The 22,062-nt window shown below is 49.9% G+C and overlaps 1 protein-coding gene across 5 annotated transcripts in view; it reads left to right on the top strand.

The window, feature by feature from the left end:
• Window positions 1-11,210: 11,210 nt before the first annotated feature.
• SRGAP3 (SLIT-ROBO Rho GTPase activating protein 3) overlaps window positions 11,211-22,062 on the top strand; it is a 129,509-nt gene continuing 118,657 nt past the window's right edge. For all 5 annotated transcript variants that reach the window (XM_050904697.1, XM_050904699.1, XM_050904698.1 and 2 more), the window contains exon 1: window positions 11,211-11,329. In XM_050904697.1, the coding sequence (XP_050760654.1) occupies window positions 11,263-11,329 (67 nt within the window). In that variant the 5' untranslated portion in view covers window positions 11,211-11,262. The remainder of the gene's footprint in view (window positions 11,330-22,062) is intronic.

The following is a 22,062-nucleotide window of genomic DNA, read 5'->3' on the forward strand; positions in this document are numbered from 1 at the left end:
GGTGTCCCAGATCAGACCCCATTTCTGTCCCAGTGGGCCCCATGCCCACCCGCACGCTCCTCCTGCCTCGTGGCCCTCGCTGCTGCCAAACGACGGAGACTGCTGTTGGAAACGCGTGGCCCTGGCGAGGCGCGGGCTGTGAAGGGGGGAGGTTTATCAACCCTTATTTCTGTGCATTGTTGGCAAATAAAATCAAGCATCACGTAAGGTGGATGTGCTGTGGTGTGCAGTGACTCTGTTCTGCTGCAGGGCTGTTTGGGGACAATCATGCCCAGGCTGGGAGGGTGCTGGTCCCGCTGGGCTGATGGGGGGGCGGTGGAGGGGCCGTTTCACAGGGGCACGCAGGCAGGCGAGCCCCGTCCCCAGGCAAAGCTCCTGCGCGGCTGCCCTCGGACCGTGACCGAAGCAGGTCCAGGCTTCGGCCATCCTGCACTTACGGGTTCTGGATCCCAAAGTGCCTAAAAATGCGATTAGTGGTTTTCATATTGCAGACAGAGAAACGGAGATCACGTGTGACTAAACTAATTGCAAACAATAAATAGCAGTGACCCATATGTCAGAAATCAAGTCAGTGCCCGACAACCACTGACGCGCTGGAGCATTTCTTTGGCTTCAGCTGGACCCGACGCACACGGCTCTGGAAGGTCTGCCTTGTGGAACGAGCCCCGAAGCTGCTCTGGTCTTTAGCCCAGAGGCTGCTGCGGTCTGCGGCCCCATGCCCTGTCCTCATGAGCTACTGTGCCGTCTGCATCATCTGGAAAAAAAGTGGTAGGAAGAGCTGTTTCTTATTTATAGGATGCGTAGTGACAAGCAGTCCTAACCTGCAAGGTGCAGAGCCACTGGTGATATAAATGGATCGAGGAATAGCTGCATCTTGCAAGTGATAAAAATGGGCTCAATCCTACAAAAGAAAATTGCCGTCGTATAACCTACAGAGAGGAGCTGAAAACACAGCTCTTTGTGTGATAGGCTTAATATCTGCAGGATCTGGCCTTGTGTCTGTAGTCATTGATACTGCTGGATGTGATTGATTGTTCATAAACAGCAATTCAGGGATGATAAAAAGACGTTGTTAAAAGAGCAGCAAGCTCCTCCTCTAGTGCAAGTTCTTTTTTTGGTCTGTTGCTACAGCAACTCTCTACTAAGAACAAAGATGACAGCAAGATATTAAATTTTGCAGCAACTCAATTGACTCTTGATTTGCCTTCTTTTTTGCCTTCAGTAACTGAATCCTACTCCACTAATTGTGTTAGATTTCAGATAGAAATCATGCCTTCCTGTGACAAGAATTCCTGCGTTGCTTTTTCCTCCTTCCCCTTAGAAACCAATTAAATGAAATTAACTTATTTAAATCCAGTGGGTGATTATAGACACTAGATTTCTTGGCTTTATTTCTTTTGCATGTGGACATCATGTAGTTTAAGCCACAACTCCTATTCTGTACCAAAATCCCCAAAGCCTTAATATTCTTTAAAAAGAAACAAACAGTTCTTGGCAAGTTCGGTTTTGGCAAAGTTCAATTTATGCCAATGGCGTAGATCAGAAATGTATAATCTAAATTACTGTAACAGAGGCCGTCTGAATTTATGCATGTTAAAGTTGTTTTTAAAGCAATACTGCATTTCAGTTCCTTTTCCCCTACCCCCCAGTCTGTATTTCTTGTAGGGCAGACCGTGAGAAGGCTACTGAATCTGTATCTCTGGGTTCACTTCTGCCCATGCAAAATCACGCCACTATGGTGGAACACAGTCTGACGAAGGACACACACCGTCTTTGGCGGGACTGTCGTCTTCAGAGCCCCAACCCTCGGCTGTCGGAGGTCAAGAACTTCTGCACGGCGACAGCTACAGCCGAACCTTTGGAGCAAATGTTCTGTCGCTCTGTGTTCAGCTGTCATCTGTGTGTGCCACGCGCGACGGGCGCTGCTCCGGACAGGGTTAACTGCGCTCATCACTGCGGAAAATGGGCACAAGGGGAAGAAAGGCCAATGAAGTTTGTCTTGGATGACACAAAACGTGGACTGCTACTAAAACTGAGACGGACTCCTGGGGCAGGTAACCAGGGGAGAACAGCACCATCCCATACGAGCAAAGCATAGGTCAAATCACACCCAAACTACAAATTCAACTGCAACAAATTACATCGGTTTGTACCGAAGCCTTGAGGCCCATGGGAAGCCAGGCTGGCGGGTGGCACGGCCGTGCCCCGCGCGGTGGAAGCTGCTGCAGGCAGGCGAGGAGACGGCGACCGCGCGGTGCCTGGAGGAGCTGCTTCTCCTGGGGGAGCGGGGTGGGGGGATCCTCGCCCGTGGGGAGGCAGAGAATGGGGGAAAATGTGTACAGGAGGGACGAGCCCAAGCAGAAGTCTGGGCCACCGTGGTTTTAGTACAAGATTAAATCTAAGGAAGTAGAGCAACGGAGTGAACCAGAAACAAGGTTCCTGTCGCGTTTCCCTGAAAGCTGTTGCACAGAAGCACTTACTTGTGGGCTTAAGTAGCACAGGGCAAAGGACTCCAACCTGTCCTATGGATAGGACTTGAACAGCTACTTGGATTTCACGTGCACACCTTGGATATTAATACGCAAATGACAGCGTTGTGCAGGTGATGTCCTTCCCAAAGAGCCCGGGACGACAGACCCTCCCACCTTCTGCAGGGACAGCTGTGAATATTCCTCTCTGAGAGGAAGGATGTGGGTCGGTTTGGAGGCTCCGGTGCTGAAGAAGCGTGTCTTCAGGCCACCTTTCACCACTGCCTGACTCCCTGCGTGCCGTGCCATCGGAGCGGGCGCTGGGTGCTCTTTCCCTGAAGCAGCGGCTGCGCAGGCACCAGCAGAATCTGCAGACCGCAGCAGAGAAACGAAAGCGCAGCTTTGACCGCACAGTCTTGGTAATCTCCCCGAGGAAATAAGAGGTAACAGATCTTTCGCAGGAAACTGTCAGCAAGAGACCTTTCACAACTGCTTAAGCAACATGCAGTGCAACTTTGGCCTTGCGTAGTTACGCCAAATTCTGAGTAGATTGTGACTCAAATGCCTTTTACAGGAGAATTATAGCTACTGGGAAGAATTGCTGTTGTCAAGTTGTTTATCATAATACCTCGCGCTTTTAGTCACAAGTAAATATTCCCATTTCTTACAGTGACTTGAATTATTGACCAGCGTAATGCTAAATTCTACCGTTACTACACAGGCCTAAAAATGGTAACAGTGAAAAAGACAGGTATCCAGATGGGCTTATATTTTCACAGTGCTCTTTTTCTTCCCTGAATATTAATGTCTTCAAAGATACTACACTCATATTTTTTGAAGATATCCTTCTACTTACGACTGAGCTGTTGGAAGTCCAAATAAAATAAAAAAAAAAGCAAACTTCTGGGATGCTTTACCTGAAAAGGAACATGTTGGCTCCCAAATTACATCCTCCTATGCGAACTGTTTGGGAGGCAAAGAAGCCCTCTTTGCTAAGAGTTCCCAGTAAAAATAGGCTTGTTACCCATGGACATTAGTGAAGGTAAACTGCAAATAACCTGGAGAATAGATGGTGGAAGCTGCTTATAGTAAATTTGCTGCACCGAGTCTTGTTTGGCACCGTCCACAGCAGATCACTTTTCCTAAAGATTCCCAACAGTGCTGTGTTGGCTCAAGGCCGGTGTTGTAGGACACACGGAGAACTCCAGCACAGATAGGCCCCTGACTCTGCCACCAGCTTTATCACTGCGGCTCGTGCTGAGCATTGCTTCCAGGACTGCTAAAGGAGGGAGTCTGGGTCAGCTCGCCTTATCCTTGTAGATCTGCACTGGAAAACCTGCGTGCTGTAAGAAAGGCCATAGATAGAAGTGACAGCAATTGCTTCTGGTTCCCTTTTCTTCCCCTTACAATTGCAGCTTTTCTTTGTTCATCACCCCATGGAGACTGCTCTCTCCCGTGCTATTTGAAGTGAGCTCTGCCTCTCAAGGATTGTAATGAAGCAGTTACAGGTTTTGAGTATTTTGCTACTTACTGTGGGGCTGCTGGGAAGGGCTATTTCCAGTCTCCTGGTGGGAATGGGGAAGAGAAGGAATCCACAGGTTATGCCTAGGAGTCAGAGCTTTAGTCAGTGATGCAGGTTCTGAGTGCAGTGGGCAGGCTATCAAGATCGGGCTGCAGTTGCAATATGAAACATGGGCAGAAAGGGGCTGCTTTTTCCTAGATCTGCTCCCTAGTTTGTTCTTCCAGCTCTATAGCTGGTGAAGGAACCATACCAGTACTGTCCTAGAGAAATGCGACACATTTTTATCCGAGCATCTCAAATGGTTCAAGAATGTCTTAAGCCTTGCAGCCTCCCAGAGTTTTCACATGGCAAACCTAAGGTATATGGAAATCAAGATTCATCGTTGGATGCAGTTATTTTGGGTGCAAAGGCAGGACACATCGATATAGCTGTGTCGGTGCCAAGTGACAATGGCACTTCACTACACACAGATAAAAAAGGGCACAGAGGGAGAACCAGTTCTCTTGTTAATACGACACGATAACAGCACTTTGCTGGCACGAAAGAGTACGTAACGTTCAAAAAACCAAAGGTGACGTAGTGCAGCGCAAACAGCTTCCATGTTACATGTCTCCAACCAGTTTATTCTTACATTGCGAAACGTGTATATGGAAGTCTTTTTCCAGCAGTTCAGCTATATTAGCTCGCTGCAATATCTGCAGAGCAGACGAGCCATCGGGGCTGGATTCTGGTTCCCTAGTTCGTATTCCGTAGATTTTATTCCACAAATGATCCCGCTGAAGTTGAGTGCTCTCCTGCGTGAGCAATCCCTCCGAGCCTCGCTGCTCTCAGCGGTTTGCTGCAGGTCACACGAGCCCGAGGAAGAGCCCACGTCTCCTGGCGACTCCTGAGCCTAAACTGGAATAGTTGCTATCACCGAGCAGGGGTCCACGGCAACTTCCCAGATAGGTTGCAAAGGGTCCTGTAACACATCAAAGGTGAAGTCCGTCCCCCTTCCCCAACTCCATCAAACCGAGGTATGGCACAGGGGATTCTGCCTTTTGAAGATCTCAGGAAGGCAGAAAGACCAAGGAAGATTTGGGGTCACGTAGCATGAGCTGCCGTGCTCTGGGATGGGTAACTGGCGGCAGTGCTGCAGCTGTTAATCCTTGCATAAAGAAGTTGTGAAGGGTTTTAACAAATAGCTCCACGTCCGTATCAGTTGAGGCTTGGCATGCCCATCCAGCCTGTCTGCAGCCCGCCTTTTCAAAGCCTCGCTAATGTGAGAGTTGGTATGACCAGAGGGCCTGCCCGACTTACGGCAACAGTATGCGAGTATCTCTCTGGAAACAGTATTTGCATACTCTTCTAAGGCAGCTGTGTATATATTAAGCATATCATGAAACACTTACAGTCTGAAGCTGGAAACAAAGAGTGCAAGGCAGCTTCTGCCTAAAGAATTTTCCTTAATTTAGGAATTGCTTTAAGCAAACATTACCTCTGCTTCCTGAGCACACACAAGGCTACTGCCCTGGAAATAATCTGCATTAGCCTTACTGGAGTGACCACGTTGCCATAGTTACTGTTGGTTTCTCTGTACCTCAAGCCTGAAGTATTTATTATGATTAAATCCCATCCCATCCCATTCTTCATTTAAAAATTCTGTGTTGAAAGTGTCACAAAGTGAATTATAATGTAATCCTTCCTTTTAAAAAGCTGTTTTAAGTAGAAATTCCGCAAATGATCTTAGACATTGATATTTATTCAAGATCATTAATTCGTGATTGGATTATTTTTCTTCAGACATCGCTGCTTCTTTATTCTTAGTGATATCTGAATAGCAGAAAATCCTGACGCTATTATATAATTTAATGGTTGTTTGGGTTTTTTTTCTTTCACCACGGTATTGCAGACCATGCTGATGAACGATGTTTAACATCCTCAGATACTCAACTTTGACCTCAGAGGCAGCCACACATGTTTGAACCAATCTGGCAAGAACATAAAAATCTGTCCTATGACACAGCTTGTTAAGCTTGTTATTAGAAAATTTTGGTACTTGCTCTCCTAATACCTGTGAATGTTACCAGGAGAAGTAACTGCCGCTGGAATTAATCTATTTATAAAATGGCCCATGCTTCTCTTTTTCTGTTTGTTTTTTTTTCTGTGGAGAGCGAGCTCTGAACTATAAGGTCCCACCCATACTGCTCTTTGCTGCAAGGGAACACACCATCGTTACTCCTGTGCTTTACAAGCGTGTAACTGTTATGTAAGTTAGCTTTCCTTGCTTTGGGAAATTATATACCGTAGTTGCACATGACAGATCTTTTCACATCCCAACGGCACCCGCTCCAGAGACCTAATATTCCTGGAGGATCATTCTTTGACACCTCTCCGCTTTCCTTGGCATCCCCTCTCCAGCTCCGCTCCAAATACAGCTCTGGGGTGGTCTTTTTTTCCAGGAGGCTAACCCCAAGCTTGGGCTGGGACTCCTACACGGAGACCCTTCCCGGATTCCCCTGGCAGGGAACGCAGCCGCATTTGTTGTTCGCAGAAAGTCAGGTTTCTGCTCGTCTGCGGACAGCAGCAGAGGCAGCCCTCTGCCCTGATGTGTGTGTGGGGCACGGGCCGGGAGCGAGGGGTTTCCAGCAGCGTCGTGGTCGGACCCCACCAAGCCCAGCAGCTGCAGGACTGTCACTTGGCTTGCAGAATGCTTGTTATTATTCTTCTTTCCCACTAGAGCAGTTCTGCCAAAAACTGTGTTTTTAAGTAGAGCAAGATTTGTTACCACACTCGTGCTCTTGGAGCAGCAGATAAACATTTAGTGTGAATGGTGCAGAGGAGCAGCGCATTAATGGAGAGGACTGTGCAGATTCTCTGTAGCGGACTGGGGTTTATCTCCAGAACCTTTTGTTTGATAGGTGATTTATTATGGCCAGTAAAATTCCCAAGACACTCCCATTTTCTCCTTTCTTCAGTTATTACAATGTCCTATTTTCTTGTTTTCATGCCTGCACCCGAACACCCTGGAATCAGCTCCTAGCCCTGCTCAACCTGCTCCTCTCTTAAGGTCTGTTATACATCTGATTTTCTGGACAGAATCCCTCTCAACAAAAAATCTTGCCGTGTTCCCATTCTGTACAAATTTGAGTTATTTTTCTATTTTCCTTTATCACAGCTGCTAGGAGCTTAATAGATCTCTGATCTCTCTTCCATTTCCCCATGTCAGCTGTTTTATTGCCCACCGCCAAAAATTCCTCACCCAACCTAAGCAAAATTTTGGAGATAAGTTCGTCTTCCAGCCACTTGCCTACACGCAGCATTTTCACTCGTTCTCGCCTGCTTTCTGCATCGTCCGTTCTACTGAACGATAACGTGCCGTACTGCCGGCTGGCTCATTTGTCCCATCCCACCATTCTCAGCGCTGTGAAACTGCTCAGACCAAGCTAAATTGTGTTTCAAAGATATTTTGACACAACATGTTAAGGGTATCGGTGAGTGATGCAAACAAAACCAGCGAGAGAGGCAGGGCCAGCGTGCTGCCTGCACTGCTGAGGGTTTACAGCTGGTGGACGGACACATCTTTGGGCACCGAGTGGGCACAACTTCCTGGCTTCCCCATCCCAAATTAATAGCTTCCCCCCCTCTCGCCCCTTTTCTTTATCTCAGTTCAGCAATTGCTGTTTTTTCTTCCAGACTTCCTAGTTGTCCTTAACCGAGGTGTCAACGCTCCCTTGCTGATGTTTCCCTAATCCCGCCCCACCTTCCTTGCCGAGACCAGGGAAGCAGGTCCTGCACCCCGGTCCCTCCTGCATCCTTTCAGCTCACCCCCAGGATTACTCACAGCCTCTTTCTTTCGCCACTTGTTTCCTCCTGCCTCTTTTGTGCTGGCTGCCCTCCCCCTGTCAGATCCTGCATTCTTACCCTTTCTCCCCACTTGGCTTCCTCCGTTCAGCTGTGCCTGGCTCCATCGGATTTGGGGTTCGCAGACCGCACCGCTGCTTTACCGGGGTGTGCCCGGCGCTGCCCTGCGCCCTGCTCCTCCCGGCTCGCCCCTCTACTTCTGCAGCCGCCGATTCGGGGACCCTGGTTGCTCTGTGGGTCTGCATGCTGGCACAAAGCGAATCCCACAGAGCAGCTCCACCGAATCGCTTGCTTGTGTCGCTGTCCCTTCATGCCTTGATGGCTGCCGTCCCTGCTTGCTCACCTCCCAGAGAGGTTTGCTCCTCCGAACCCTGGGCTGTTGGAGCAGTGCATTGCCCTGCTTCATCCACACTAGTCCTAGAGACCGTCACTAGCTCTCCGGCTGCTTCTGCCCCTGCCCCAAAAAGTTGACCCACGCTCACAGCCACCGTCCCAGTGCCCTTTCCTGCCCTGTGGTCCTTGTGCTCTACCCCTCCCTGTGCCCAGTGCGTGTCTGAAGCAGCTTGCTGTCCTCCCTCCGTGAAAGGCTCTGAGCTCCCCAGCCCTCACGGGAGTCGGGGAGTGATGGCTGCTCAGCCCTGCAGCCCTGAGCCTCGGCGCTCTGCAAAGGCTGCCGCTTCCCCCAGCAGCGCTTTCTTTGTCTCCCTCCTCTCTGGGTCTTTTTATGGCTGCTGGAAATGCAGAATGCTCTTCTGTGTTGCCTGCTAGGGCTAGGTAAATTATTTGTTTAATAGGCTTGGTTTATTTTTTGTAAGCTGGCAGAATAACTGTGAATCATCAAATCTCCCTGAATTCACTCCACACAAGATACCAACAAAAGAATTCATTGTGCAGAGCAGTAATCGGAGTGTAGCTGGGGCTGGACAGAGAAACCATACAGCGGGTCTGGCCTCCCAAGGGGCTGGATATGCGGGCATTGCCAGCGCAAGAACTAGTACGTGCTGCTTTGAAAACTCATTGCTGACAAAAGTGTATGGGTTTTTTCATGACACTGGGTCCCAACTACTCTTTCTTACTCAACCAGAAAACCTCTGGAAAAGAGCCTTAAATAGTATTGGTGCTTCTGCTAGAATGAACATTTTTTCCTTTTTTTCCTAATTGTTAACAAACGATGACAAAGCTTTTCAAGTGCAGCTCCTCTCTCAAAACAGCTTCCGGATGAAATTGGAAACTTATTAGGGTCAGACCCTTAGTTTGCAAAGGGTTTTTCTCTCCCGTCTGCCTGCTCCCTGCTCCCGCGGACCTCACACCCTGACCTTGCAAGGGGCTCTGCAGAAAACGTTTGTGTTGCCATCACGTGCAAGGCTCTGTTTCTGGAGAAATGGTGCCCACACAGATTTTCCAACTTTTACGCCCTTAATTTAGCTGTCTTTGAGCTTTCGGCTCCCAGCCCAGAGGGAGGGGAGGCTGCTCTCTCCCATGGGTGCTGGGGGCCCCTGAGCCGCTGCCTGCCCGGAGCAGGCATCGCTGCCCGGCTCCTGCGGGCCCCGCAGCATCGTCTCTGCTCCCCTGGGACGGGGCTGCCTGGGCACCCCCTCAAGCTGTGTCGCATCTTCACTTGGAAATCTGTGCCTTCGGACAGCAGTCTGGTTGGATCCTGCTTTGGTTTGCAGTTAGTTTTGCCCCCCCCGGACCCCCCCACTTCCAAACCTCAGGGGGGAAAACGCAGCGCTAGAAAACAAGGTTTCCAGGGGAGGATTTAAGAGAAGCAGAAGCGGTGCAGCGGTGCTTGGGGAGGCTGGCCCAGAGGGGCATTTACAGAGCCCAGCCTTGTGCATCATACGTTTTCCAACCATGATTTTCCTAAAGTACATGTATTTCAGTGATTGACTGAGGAGCCAGGGCCAAGGTTAATGTAATGATGGATTAACAGAAGGGAGAACAAACCGCTGCCTCCACAAGCCGGCCTACAGACGCACCACGAGGTGATGCTCTGTAAGGATTACCCGAAGCAGCAGTTTTTCTCCTCCAAACAGCCTTTTACGTGTGTGCTGGGCCTGCTCCTGGGGCTGGAAAAGCACAAGCAAACTTCTGTTTGTTGCTCTGAACAACAGGGCTTGCCATGTTTTGGGACCTGGAGCTTTCCCGATGCAGTTTCAAAAGACGGCGCCAGTCAGAAGATATTCCGGCTTGAGCTGAATAGCCTTTGAGTTAAATGTGTGCTGTAAACCTCTCTCATGCCGCTGCACTCATGTCTATTATTGCTTTTGTGTTGGTAAATCCATTGCGGCTGAATTTTTGGCCTGCAGGTATGGCTCAGACGCGCCTTTACGGAGGTGAGGGGGAGCTGCGTGGTGCCACGGTGGTGGGGCATGCTGCGGGCCTGGAGGTACGGCCCCAGAGAGCTCCTTTCTCTTCCCCAAGGGGCTCATCACCCAGGCACCTCAGCAGCCGACTCTACTTTATTGTTCATCTTGTAATATCTGACGCTTTGGCCCTAGAGGAACAGCTTCTGGATTGATGTACTTCCCTCACAACACAGAACGCTTGTTGGTTTTAAGACGGCGTAGGCCTTCAGCCCTCACAGCTGTGGAGGTGCGGTGCCGGGGAAGCGGGAGAAGGTGGCGGCGGCAGCGGTGGGCCCCGAACGCCGTGTCTGGAAGCGGGGGGCGATTTGGAAGCCACCCCGTCACTGTGCAGCGCCAGGGGTTTGGCATCGCTGGGCTTCGCCGCCGCGGTACGTGGGGAACACCACGTCCCGGGTGCCATTACCCGCACCTGGGGAGCGGAGGACGGCTGTGCGTGCTCCTTAACGGAACAGCTTCGATATGCAGCGCGGCGGGCATGGGCCCGAGCCCCGCCGAGCTCCGCTGAACCGGGAGCGCGGTCTGAGGACGGGGCGCCCACCCGGCGGCTCCCTCCTTCCCTCCGTCCCTCACCGGGGCCTCCGCCGTCCCGCCTTCCCACACGCCCGCCCGCCCCGGGCCGGGGGACACCGCGGGGCCGCCCGCCCCAGCCCGCAGGGCCCGGACCCCGCCGGGGGCGCGCGCGGCCGCCCCGCCCCAGCCCCTCCCGCGGGCGGTGGAGGGGGAGGAGAAGGGGCGCGAGGACGCCCGCCCCGCCCCTCCCCTCACGGCGGCCCCGCCCCGCCCCGCGCGCAACCTGAGCGCGGGAGCGGCGCCAGGGCCCCGCCTCGGCTGGCGGCGGGCAGCGGCGCGGCGGGGCTCGGCTCCTGAGGCCGGTGTCGCTGCGGCTCCCGCCGAGGTCCGGGCGGTTGCGCGGTGTCCCCGGCGCCGCCAATGAAGGCAGCCGCGGGCGGCGGCGGGGCCGCGGCCGGGTGAAGCGGCGGCGGCGGCGGCGGGGCCGGCGGTGCGGTACGCGGAGCGCGGCGGGGCGGGTGTCCCGGCGGAGCCCGCGCCCTCCCGCAAGATGTCATCGCAGGGCAAGTTCAAGAAGGACAAAGAGATCATCGCCGACTACGAGGCGCAAGTCAAAGGTGCGGAGCGGGGCCGCTGCATTGCGGGGCGGGCGGCGGGGCACGGCCGCGGTGCCCGCCTTTGTGTGCGGGGCGGGGCGGGCCGGCTCGGCTCGGCTCTGCCTGCGGGAGCCCGCCCCGGGCCGCTGCTCCCGGCGCCTTCGTCTGCTCCGCGGGCGCGGCCCCCCCCTCCCTCTGTCCCCCCCCCTCAGCCGCCCCTTGGGCCATGGCCGCGGCGTGCGGCGCCGCCGGGCGGGGAGCGTCCCCGGGGCCTCGGCGGCGGCTCCGCGGAGGTACCGGCCGCGGGAGCCCCGGCCCTCCCTCCCCGCCCGGGGGTGCCGGTGCCGGGTAAGGGCCGTGGGACACTTGGCGTGCGGAGTGGCTGTAATTGCTGGTAATTAAAACCAAACGTGAGGCGCCGTGGCGGAAAGGCTGCCCGGCCTGCTAAAGGTGACCCGCGCCCACCTGGGCATCGCCGTCGGCAGGGCCGCCTGCGTGCGCGCGGGCGAGCGGGGGCTCCAGCGGCCTCGGAGCGGCGATTGAAGGGGAAATCTGTTTTATTTCAGTGTTTTTGTAAAGAGCCCCGATCAAGGCCTCCCCGGCGAGGAGGCACATTGATCTTGCGGGTCTTATGTAAGGAACTTTGCCGTGCATCAGGCCCAGCGATTTCAAGGGACATAATCATTATTATGCAAGTCCCAGTACTGCAGGATGAAGACCTCTGAAGCAGACCGCTTGTATTCTTCTCTAATATTTAGAAATTAATTAAAGGCTATCTCTATTGAGACCACTAAGCATCAAATATCAGGCTCCAAATTAATTTTTGTTACAGTTGGACTTATTATGGAAAAGTTGGTACCCTCTGAAACATCACAAATGTCTGCAGTCAGGTGAAAGACTGAATATGTTAGAGAGTGTGTGGTCAGGCAGAAAAAAATTAGTCCGTGTAGCCACCTCTATTACAAAAATAGGATTTTTAGTACCAGTAGCAAACTGTATTAACTGGTATTTTTGGATAACTTCCATTTGTAAGTCTACTCGTTATTGCCACAATTCCTAATTCTGTTAGTTGATGACAACTCCTTTTCCCACTTTCAGCTTGAGGATACTTAACTGCTTACTTAATGCCTTTTCATTACGTTGCTGCCTTCGATTCCCCCTGCTATAATATAAAATGGGCTCGGATCTCCCTTTGGTTGTTTGTTTATGTAGGTATCCATTCATCATTTTGTTACGTTTAAGTCTCTGGTTAAGACAGAGTTAATTAAAAATACAAAATAGCTTTTCTTCAAATTAACCCGTGATCATGCAAACTAAACAGCTTTCCTGTTTTCTCTAGAGGTCACTTAGCGTGTTGGATCTTGAGCTCAGCTGAGTGATGCCTTACCTGCACATACACCGCTTTGAAAAAGTAGCTGCTTACATGCTGCAGTGCAATGCCAGATGGAAGGATTTTGGGGAAGGGGCTGTCTGTTGATTTCGTGCCATTGTTTACTTTCTTGCATTTCAGTCTTTTGTAGTTGGCTTTGAAGAGTGATGTAACAGTCACAACATGCTCTGCTCAGTGCCAATTACCTTTCTGCTTGTGTGTAATTCGGGCAAATTGATGTTATTGCACCCTGCAGTTAAGCAGATGAAATATTCTTTCAGCCTGTGGTATTGTTCTGTTTTATGGGAGGGGATTTGCATTTATTCGCAGAGACTGTCCCACGTTTCCATGTTGTTCCCAAAGATGTCCTGGGCCAGGTGGTTCCTGCTGCTCGCGTGCTCGGGGCTGCACAGGGGTGGCTGGAGGCAGGACTGGATCTGATCTCTTCCAAAAGCTTCGCTGCAGACATTGCCAGTATTTTTTCTTGTTGTTTGTAACTGGAATACTCATTTGCCGTGATCATTCTTGGCCCGACTTCTGTAGCCTCATGGTTTCCATATGTTAGACAGTTAATGCTGGCGTTATGTATAAGGGTGTTTTATTGCACCACAGCGATCACGTTTTGGGCCGCTTTTCTGGACAGCTGTAACGCAGACAGAGTTTGCTGATGGGCCGGTAATAATTTCCTATTCTGTGCCTAATTATACCTCCAGAAATGTCCATTTTCTGATTTAGGGTACTCGGTCTGTATTTTCATCTGAATAAAGGTTAATTCGGATGTGGTCAGGGTCTAACTGTGCCTGAAACTGGGGTGAGGCGGGAAGAGTCAGACCCCAGTGTCCGCGTGTGCTGCCTGCACGCTGCCTTCGAGGTGCTGGCAGCTCCATCCCGGAGATGCGTCAGGTCTGTCACAGGACCAGCATGGTCTCGGGGTGACCTCGGTGAGGTGAAGGGACTCTGGTGCTCACGGCTCCGTCCTGACAATCATCACCCTTGCTGTCACCTCCGTGTGGGGACCAGGGTGGCTCTGACCTTCCCACGTTGCTAAACTGTTGGAGGAGGATAAAGGTCTGAATGCAAAGGAATCGGTGCGGAGGTCTGTTGTAGCTCGTGCTTCATCATTAAATAGGGGCAGTGGAAGAAAACGTAGCTGGGCAGAAGGGTTTAGTGAAAAGTCAATGGTTGGTCATTGTATTAGTAGGGACCTGAGGAGGACCGGCTGCCGAGGATGCTCTGCGGAGGGAATGGGGCTTTTTCTTTGATTAGTCGTGTACCGCGTGTGCAGACGCAACAGATCTGTGTGTCGTCGGTGTCAGCAAAACCCGACATGGGGTAGGGTTTGTCATCGTCTAAACCTTCTTCTGAGGCTGTGACAGTGACCATAAACACCCACCTCCACTTCTGCTCCCCTTCTGCAAGGCCTGATCTCTCTTGGCTCGACCTAGGGATTTCATGTAGGCCACCTCATTATCCCAGACACCCTGTTTATTTCCTTCAGGGATTTGGTCATTATTCTATTCATATCTAAACCCCTGCTACCCTGGTGAAGATGGATACCCAAATCTCCAGAGAAAGACTAAAATGGAAAAGAAACAGGGAGAAAGAAAAGGAGGAGCAGCGGCAGGGAAGACTAACAAACAAAACGTTGGCACAGAAGAGCTGACATACAAAGATGATAAAAGATAAAGACTTGAAGTGATGTCTTGTTAGGGAGGATGGGGCTGGAATCTGAACACAGCACAGTGGTGGTCCCCATGGCGTGGTCAAGAAAATAGCAGGGAGAAAGGTGGAAAACCCTGCATGTGAACTCCAGGGAATACATCGGCAGGGGTGGAAGTGAAAGGAATTCACAGCAGAGGTGCGTTTAAAACGCATTTAAAAGATAGAGAGGATTGGAAATGGTCAGGGTGCTGGCCAGTGTGATGTGCCAGGCAGCCTGGAAGGTGTAAGGTGTCAGCCAGCGCCTGGGGCTCTCGCAAGGCAATAACCATCTAGCAGTGCTTGAAGTGCATAAAAAACCCCTCAGTTGCCCAGGTATTACTAGAGGAGCCTGACAGACAACTGGGAATAACATGGTGGAAAAAAAACCCACAATGTTGCTTAGACTGATTTTTAGGAAAGTTTTGCTGAAAGCCCTCTTGCCCAGCCTGTTGGGAAGCAGAGCAAAGGCCCCGAATGGCTTGGGGACAGCCTGTCAATAACTGCAGCGTGGGAGCTGAGCCCTGCCCCGACCTCCTGTGCTCCGGGGTGCTGCAGCCGCGGTTAAAAAAATCGATGAGGCTACACTTTGTGTGGGGAGCATGATTGGCGTAAGTAGAGTTTAACTGGTGAATAATCTTCTTGCGCAGGGGTGATTTATCAGCCGTAATGACTCTGTATCTTCTTTCCCTCCCTGGAGAATTGTGTCTGCTTTTCTCATGGTGGGAAGGAGTTGTCCTGAAAATGCTTTGAGAAGATAGAGGGTGTGTGCGGGTGTGTGCCTGCGTGTGCGCGCAGGTCTGTGCGAGTGCCGTCTGCTGCACACACTCCTGCTGGATGTTGCAGGGGGGGCTGATAGCTGGGGCACGGTTACACGGTGTTGGTGGTGATGCAGGGTGCCTGAGGCTTTGGGTCGGTGCCGCTCTGGTTTTAGGAGTGGAAATACCTAATCGTTGCTGTCTGTGGCTGCTGCGGGCTGGCTGTCCTTGCAGCTCTTTGCAGTGTTTGCCATCTGCCCGTGCACGGGGACCTCTCTTTCACCTCTCCTGAACACACGCACGCCGCTGACAGGCACCTTCCTGTGGTGTGGTCTCTCCTGTCAGTTATTGTGCCGTGGGTCCGTCCTTTCCTTCTGCTGCTGATCTGCATCCTTCTTCAGCTGTCAGGAGAGGAGAGAGCTGGCCCCAGGATTGGCAGCAGATGCTCGCTTGACGGTACCAGAAAGAAAATGTTAAGGATTCTTAGGAGGCAGGTTTTCTTTTTTGTCTGTCTTAGATTTGCAGACAGGGATGGTTGCATTAAAAATAAATGCCAGTAAAGATATGGCTGCATATTTACAACTGCCACATTAAAGCTACTTGCGGAATACAGATACAGTAGATCCCTAGATGCACAATTTAAAGCGAGTGTTTTCAGACGTACGATTTTAATTGGTCTGTCTGGCCAGAAAGATAAATAAATGTCTTTGCCTCATTACTGTCAAATGCATGATTTGTTGCTTTAATGCAGCAAAACTAACCAGTTTTAATTATGTAGATGCAACTGTCTATGGTACGGCATTGTAAATCTTGCAGAAAATTGGGCATCGTGTTGATTGGTTGTTTAATTTCATATTGCTTCCTGAGGCTTTTCTTTAACCCTGGCAAAATTCAGGTCATTGTATGATCTATTTGATTATTGTTGGCAGGAAGACTGCTGTGAGTCAGTAGCATCTTCTGTCATATGGCTGGCAGGTGAAAAGCATCCCTGGTGATCCTAAAGACGGTAGTCTTTAAATGGTGCATCTGGCTGCATAGTGGTAAAGGGATGATTTCTTGCACTTCTAGGACTCTTAGTTGCTGTGTAAATTGATAATAGAACTAGAGTTTTGATGGGTTTAGCATATATAAACATTAAAAAGGCTTGCAAACGTGGCACCAAAGAAAACCAATGTGTTTTTTCCCATTTTCATAGGAGAACTGCAGCTGAGGTTAATTTATCATTGCTTGTTAGCTTCATTTTACTTTTTCTATTGCGGTAGCTGCATCCCTTCTTTTATGTCTATTCTCATTTCCTACCTATTGCTCTCTTTCCACTTTGCTCAGAAAATTTTGGGAAAATTCCCATACCAAATTATTTTCTGGGATTATGGCTTGCTCAGGAGGGAAGCTTGGTTGCCAATTGGAGGAGGCATCGAGGTTTGAAACTTGGCAGCCCGTTTAATAAAATGGTTCTGTGCAAAAGAGAAGAAAGTTCCACCCCTTTAGGTAGGCTGGAACGAAACTGCTAAATATTAATCACAGAAACAGATATAAAATTTGCATTGGTTTAATTGTCTTGCTTAACAAAATGTGGGGAAGTGTGACCTGAGGGCCAGCTGGCATGCCTTAGCGTAGCTCCGTTGGCTTCGGTGGAGTTGTCTGCAACAGATAGCAGATCCTGATGAATCTGATCTAGTTTCTACTGTGAGACTTCAGAATAACTGCTCAGCGTTGCTCCTTGTTTGGTTGATTCCCATGTAGATTTATGTGTTGTTATCTTCCACTTATCCTCTGTGTTTCCTCGATGGGGTCTGATAGCGTGGTCCTGGCAGATGGGTTTTACATGAGACCTCCGTGTGCGGGGACTGGGAGGGCCATGTGCAGAGAATAGCAGACAAGTATTTATGTGATTCATAATAAAGATTAATTGGCAGTCTCTAATGGAAACAAATTGAATCTATCAGAGATGTTTCCTGCAAAGCTACAGTCCCGAGCGCTTTGGCGGAGGCTGGGATGGTTCAACTGAGTCAGCAGGCTCTTGCACGTGCCCGACCGTCAGCGGCTCTGTGTAGTTGCTGGTGGGATGGACCTTCCTAAAATGCCTTGGATTTGGGCCTCCTCTGCAGACAGAGGGGAGAAGGAGCTGCCAGCTTGCGGTAAGTGGTCAGAAACGTGTGTCCACGTGTGCTTGGGTGCCTCGCTCTGGGTCAGACACAGCCCTGAGTGGGTCCGTGTGTCCTCGGCAGCTCCTCTGGCTTGTGTGCCTGACAAGTGCAGTCTCCAGCGGGGATGGCCCGGGTCTCCAGCCTCTCTGTTACCTCTGCGCCTCTGGGTCATCTCGCATGTGGTCAGAAGTGCCAGACGATGAGTCCAGCCCGGAGGTCGTGGCTTGTCCTCAGGGAGGGTCTGATGGTGTGCAGGAGCTGGTGTCCTGCAGTGCTCTGAGGCCTCTGCTGAGAGCTGATTTCAGTAGAAAAGAAGGGTGTTTTGATCCTTGTAAGCCTGGCTATTTTCTTTCCTGATAGCTGGCAGGTACCTGGGTGCAGCAGGCATTATTTCTCAATCTACCCTTCTTCCTGATAACAGTAAAAACCTCTTACAACACTTATTCATGGCCTGTAGCTGGTCCTGGTTCCAGGTGAAGAGTTTTAAGGGCTGTAAGAGTGCAGCACCAAATGCGCTTCAGGTGCTTAACAGATATTTATAAGCCTCGGCAAGGTGTAATATTTTAAGTTCTGTGTGCACAGTTTCAGCACCTGTCAGGAGCAGGATTTACTCTTCCCTTCCGCTGGTCCATTGAAGGTGGGGGGGAAACCCTCCCCCCTCGAGCTCTTAAATTTTCTCGTGCCTGAATTTGGCTTTGTTTCAGTAGCTGTTTGTCAAGCTACCACCCGCAGCAGCAACAGCAATCGCCTCCTGAAATGCATTTACCGACCTCGGCGGCATTCATGCTCCTGACAGGCGGCCGGTGACGGAGCGGTTCGAGCAGGTAACACGTGGTGTCAAGCTTGGGGCTGGAGAGGGGCGCAGCGGCGTGTGCAGTCGTGTCCCTCATGCCACTCTCCAGCAAAACTGGCATGGAGCAATCTCTCCTTTCTTACAACCTGGGTGGCTATTTAATCCCGAATGTTTATTTAGTCTCAGGAGGCTTTTGCTGAGCTGCCAGCAAACGTTCCTCTTTAAAAAAGACAAATATTTCTTACTAATAACTATTGTGTTGTGTGTGCCCCACCTCTGTGTATCTTATTGGTATGTATCATAGCAGCAAGGGAGGACGTAGAAACGAGTCAACAGCGTGAGCCCATGCAGCGACAATGTTAATAATGGTTTGTACCTGTCACTGATGACCTCCTTAGGGCTTCCAGTCCTCACCCAGTGCTCCCGCTTTGTGCCTGCAGTTGTTGGATGCACTTTAAGCTGTTCGTGTCTCCGAGAGCCTGATTTGTAAACTTATCTGAAAAACTGGCCGGAGATGACTTATTTTGGTGTCCCTTTTCTCACCTCTAGAAGACAGCTGCAGTGGTCTGGGAGGAGGCAGCTGCTGAACAGTGTATTGCAACACACAATTTTAGGAGAGGAAGTGGAGTATCGAAATAAAATTACTGAGGGAGTTTATGTAGTTGTTGTATGCTTCCCTGGGCTGGGACCGAGTCGGTGTGATAGGGCTGATGTGTTTCTCACTGCCACAGTGCCGCGGGATTGTTTAATGACTGTGAGCGGTCAGCAGCTTGGTTTTAGAGTTCAAGTGAAAAATGGCACCATCAACAGCCCAGCAGCCCTTGCATGCCAGACTGGGGAATATACAGCCTTGTTCTTTATCCCAGTGTTGTCATTACTCATCAATGAGGAGGCAGCTGTTAGGATCCCATCCATGGCAGGGAGGGAGAGGTTTTAAATCATCCTCTTTGTTTTAAATCTTCCCCTTTGTTTTAAAAACAAAGATATGTAAAAAGGTGTGGTGTTATAATTCTGGTGTGGAAATTGGTGCTTCCGTCCTAGCCTCTTCTAGAAGGTGGGTCCCCAGATCTAGCTCTGTGAGCGCAGCCTCATCAGAGGGGAGCAACAGCAGTGCCTCTTGGCTGGTGCTCATGTGTTTGTTTGGACGTGGCTGTGGAGTGCTGTTTCTGTCTGTCTGTATTGGTGTGGGTTCCCCAGTTTGGGAACCCCTGGCCTGGGAGGGACTGAGGGGACCAGGGAGCTGGAAACTGGGAGAAAGCTACGGCTGCGAGATTCCCTTGCTTATGCATCTTGTGCTGTTCAGCTGCCTTAAAACAATGTGCCTCCTGAATGACAAAACTGTTTCTGTTAGCTTTACTGATGTCCTTTCCTGACTGCTGAAGCCAAGCTGACATTCAGGGGAGGTTCTCCATGAAGACATTTGGTGCTGCAGGCTGTTAGTCTGGGAGCTGGAAAGTTTGGGAAAACTACGCAGCCTCTCTGTGTCCAACAGCTTCAGAAAAGAATTTGCTTTAGTGTTTATCACTCTTCTTTCCTTTGGAGTTGAAGAATAGCTTTGAAGGGGGGGGGGAAGGTTTTACTTTCCTTTTTCACCCAGGTCTTTAGGAGGAACAGTCATATATGTGGCAAGGGATTGCAGTCACTCTAATGCATCTTGCTTCTCAAAGTAGCTCTATAAAATATTGCTCCGTCTTGTAGCCATGGCAGGTGCGCAGGAAAGCTCAGTAATTTTCTGTTAGAATGACTGTAGAGTTAAATTGTCTGCAGTTTCTTGCTTGTGTCTATATCAGACAGATGAGAGAGGAGAGGAGGTTGCTCCTTAGTTGAGTATCCCTGATTTTTTAGCTCTGGCCTCTGAGCCTCAGTGGCCTGTCTGTAAAACAAATAGAGACGAGGGGATGCAGCTCTTTGGGTGGCTGCTAATCCTGCTGCTCTTGGGAACGCTTGGGGCTACAGCTCTCTAGGGCGAGGATTTTATCCATATGGCTTTTGCTGTGGTTATTACCTAGGTAGCAAAGCTAACTGTAGTGATTAGGTGAGACTCGGTGTTGTTTTACTGTCTTGCTTGTATTGTAAGAGTATATATTTAAAAAAGAAAGCAGGATACAAAACCATGTAAATGACCAGAGATCAGGAGACAGAGGTCTGGCTTTAATGACTCCCATTAAGGGAAAAGGGAGCGTGGTTTTCCGCTGCTTTTCTCTGTCTGTTGGACCAACATCATCTCTGAGGACCAACTTTGTGGAACAGTATCACGTGTTGGAGGACCACAGCAGAAGTCCTTGTCATGGATTTCCTGAAGCAGTGGCTTCCCCTTCACAGTGGAAGAGCCCCCAAAGATTGGTTTTCTTTTAGATGTTGTAGCACTGATTAGCTTTGTTTGGAGAGTTATTTGTGGTCTTGAGGCTATTCGGTGGTGTGGTTAGAGCCTGAGGTGGTGTTCTGCTACTTGGAATGGCTCGTTTAGAGAAGATGACCTCAAAAACAGATTTCTTAGCTCAAGATCACCAGTTAGATAATTTTAGGTTGCTGGCCTTGTGTGCGTGTGTAACATTTTTCTCTCTGTTAAATGCACTGATTAATCAATAACTGTTTCATGGGAATAAAACCCCTTACTAGGGAATGAAAATGCTTCCCCCCTGCCCAAGGTGACTAGAATTCTGCCTTACTGTATGGTGAAAGCTGACGTATCCAGATCAACTAAATGCTTTTCAGAAAAGCTTCTGTCTATGTCAGCTTACAGGGGGCTAGCAGCTGAAGTCTGAGGGAACTCACAGCAATGAGTTACTTTTTATATTGATGATGATGTTTAAAGCTTCTGGCTCAGGCAAGGTCCTAGTGCAGTAGGTGGACTTGCTGTCCAGCTTTAAATGAACTGTTTTTTGGGAAGTCTGCATCTGAATCTCCCCCCCCCCCTTTTTTTTTTACTTCATGGAAATTTAACGCTGTGATGAGGCTATAATTTAATCATTGAGATTACAGAAGAACTCGGAATGAGAACTAGAGATCAAACTGTTGGTGTGGCAGCCTAAAGCTTTTGTGTTGGCAAACCCTCGAGAGAGAATTCAAGATTTTTCTCTGTGTTAAAAAAAAAAAAAAAAAAAAATTATATTTGGGAAGAGCCTAAATGATGTTTCATTCAAGACAGCTTGTTAGTGTTTGAAATTTTAAAGATTCAGACTTTTATCTGATCTGGAGAGAAAAAAATCCAGCTGTCATTTTACAGTATTGGCAGTGTAGTAGGATTAAAGCTGTAAGAGAGCTTGAAGATTGGAGTTGCATTGTTAGACGGTGATGATCAGGAGGCGAAGCCTTGTGCAGACGAGGCCGGTTTGGGAATGTAGCCCTGGAGTGGGAATGCAGTGTGAAACAGCAGGCTGCAGCTCAGGACAAAATGGAAACAGTGGTGTTGACCTTTTTGCCAACCGCTTTGTGTCCTTAATGGGAAGTGATACACTAAAGCTGTGTGAGAGTATCGAAAGACACTGTGTTTAGCTGGTCAGTTAGCGAAGGAAGAAATACTGTCTGCAAGATTATCCTGCCAAAAGCAGAGAGTATATTTAGCTTTTTCTTGAACTCCCCATCTTCTGTTCTTGTTTGCCCTCAAAAACTGATTATTTACTCCAGATTTATGCTGGTGTTGCAGCAGGTGACCCATGGTCGTTGTGGAGTTGTGTCTCCAGACCTTGTAAGCTGGATGAGGATGTCTGTTCAACAGTGTCTCTGGAAGGATGCTGTGGACCGCTTATCAGCAGTGACCTCCACTGGAAGGAGATACGCTGTTAGTTGATGAAGATGTATTGGGCCTTCTAAGAAAATGTTATTGTAGGCAGCTGTTTTCGCCTCTCTGTTATTTGGGAGGACTTGCTAACTCCTCCGGAGGGACAGCATGCCCTAAATGACCGTTAAGGCCTGGGAAAGTCCTGCTCTGGCCGAAAGATAGAGGGTTTTTTTTGAACATAAGACTCGGCTGCTGTCGAACATGGTGC

The sequence above is a fragment of the Gymnogyps californianus genome, chromosome 13 (genome assembly GCF_018139145.2).
Source record: "Gymnogyps californianus isolate 813 chromosome 13, ASM1813914v2, whole genome shotgun sequence".
NCBI classification, from domain to species: domain Eukaryota; kingdom Metazoa; phylum Chordata; class Aves; order Accipitriformes; family Cathartidae; genus Gymnogyps; species Gymnogyps californianus.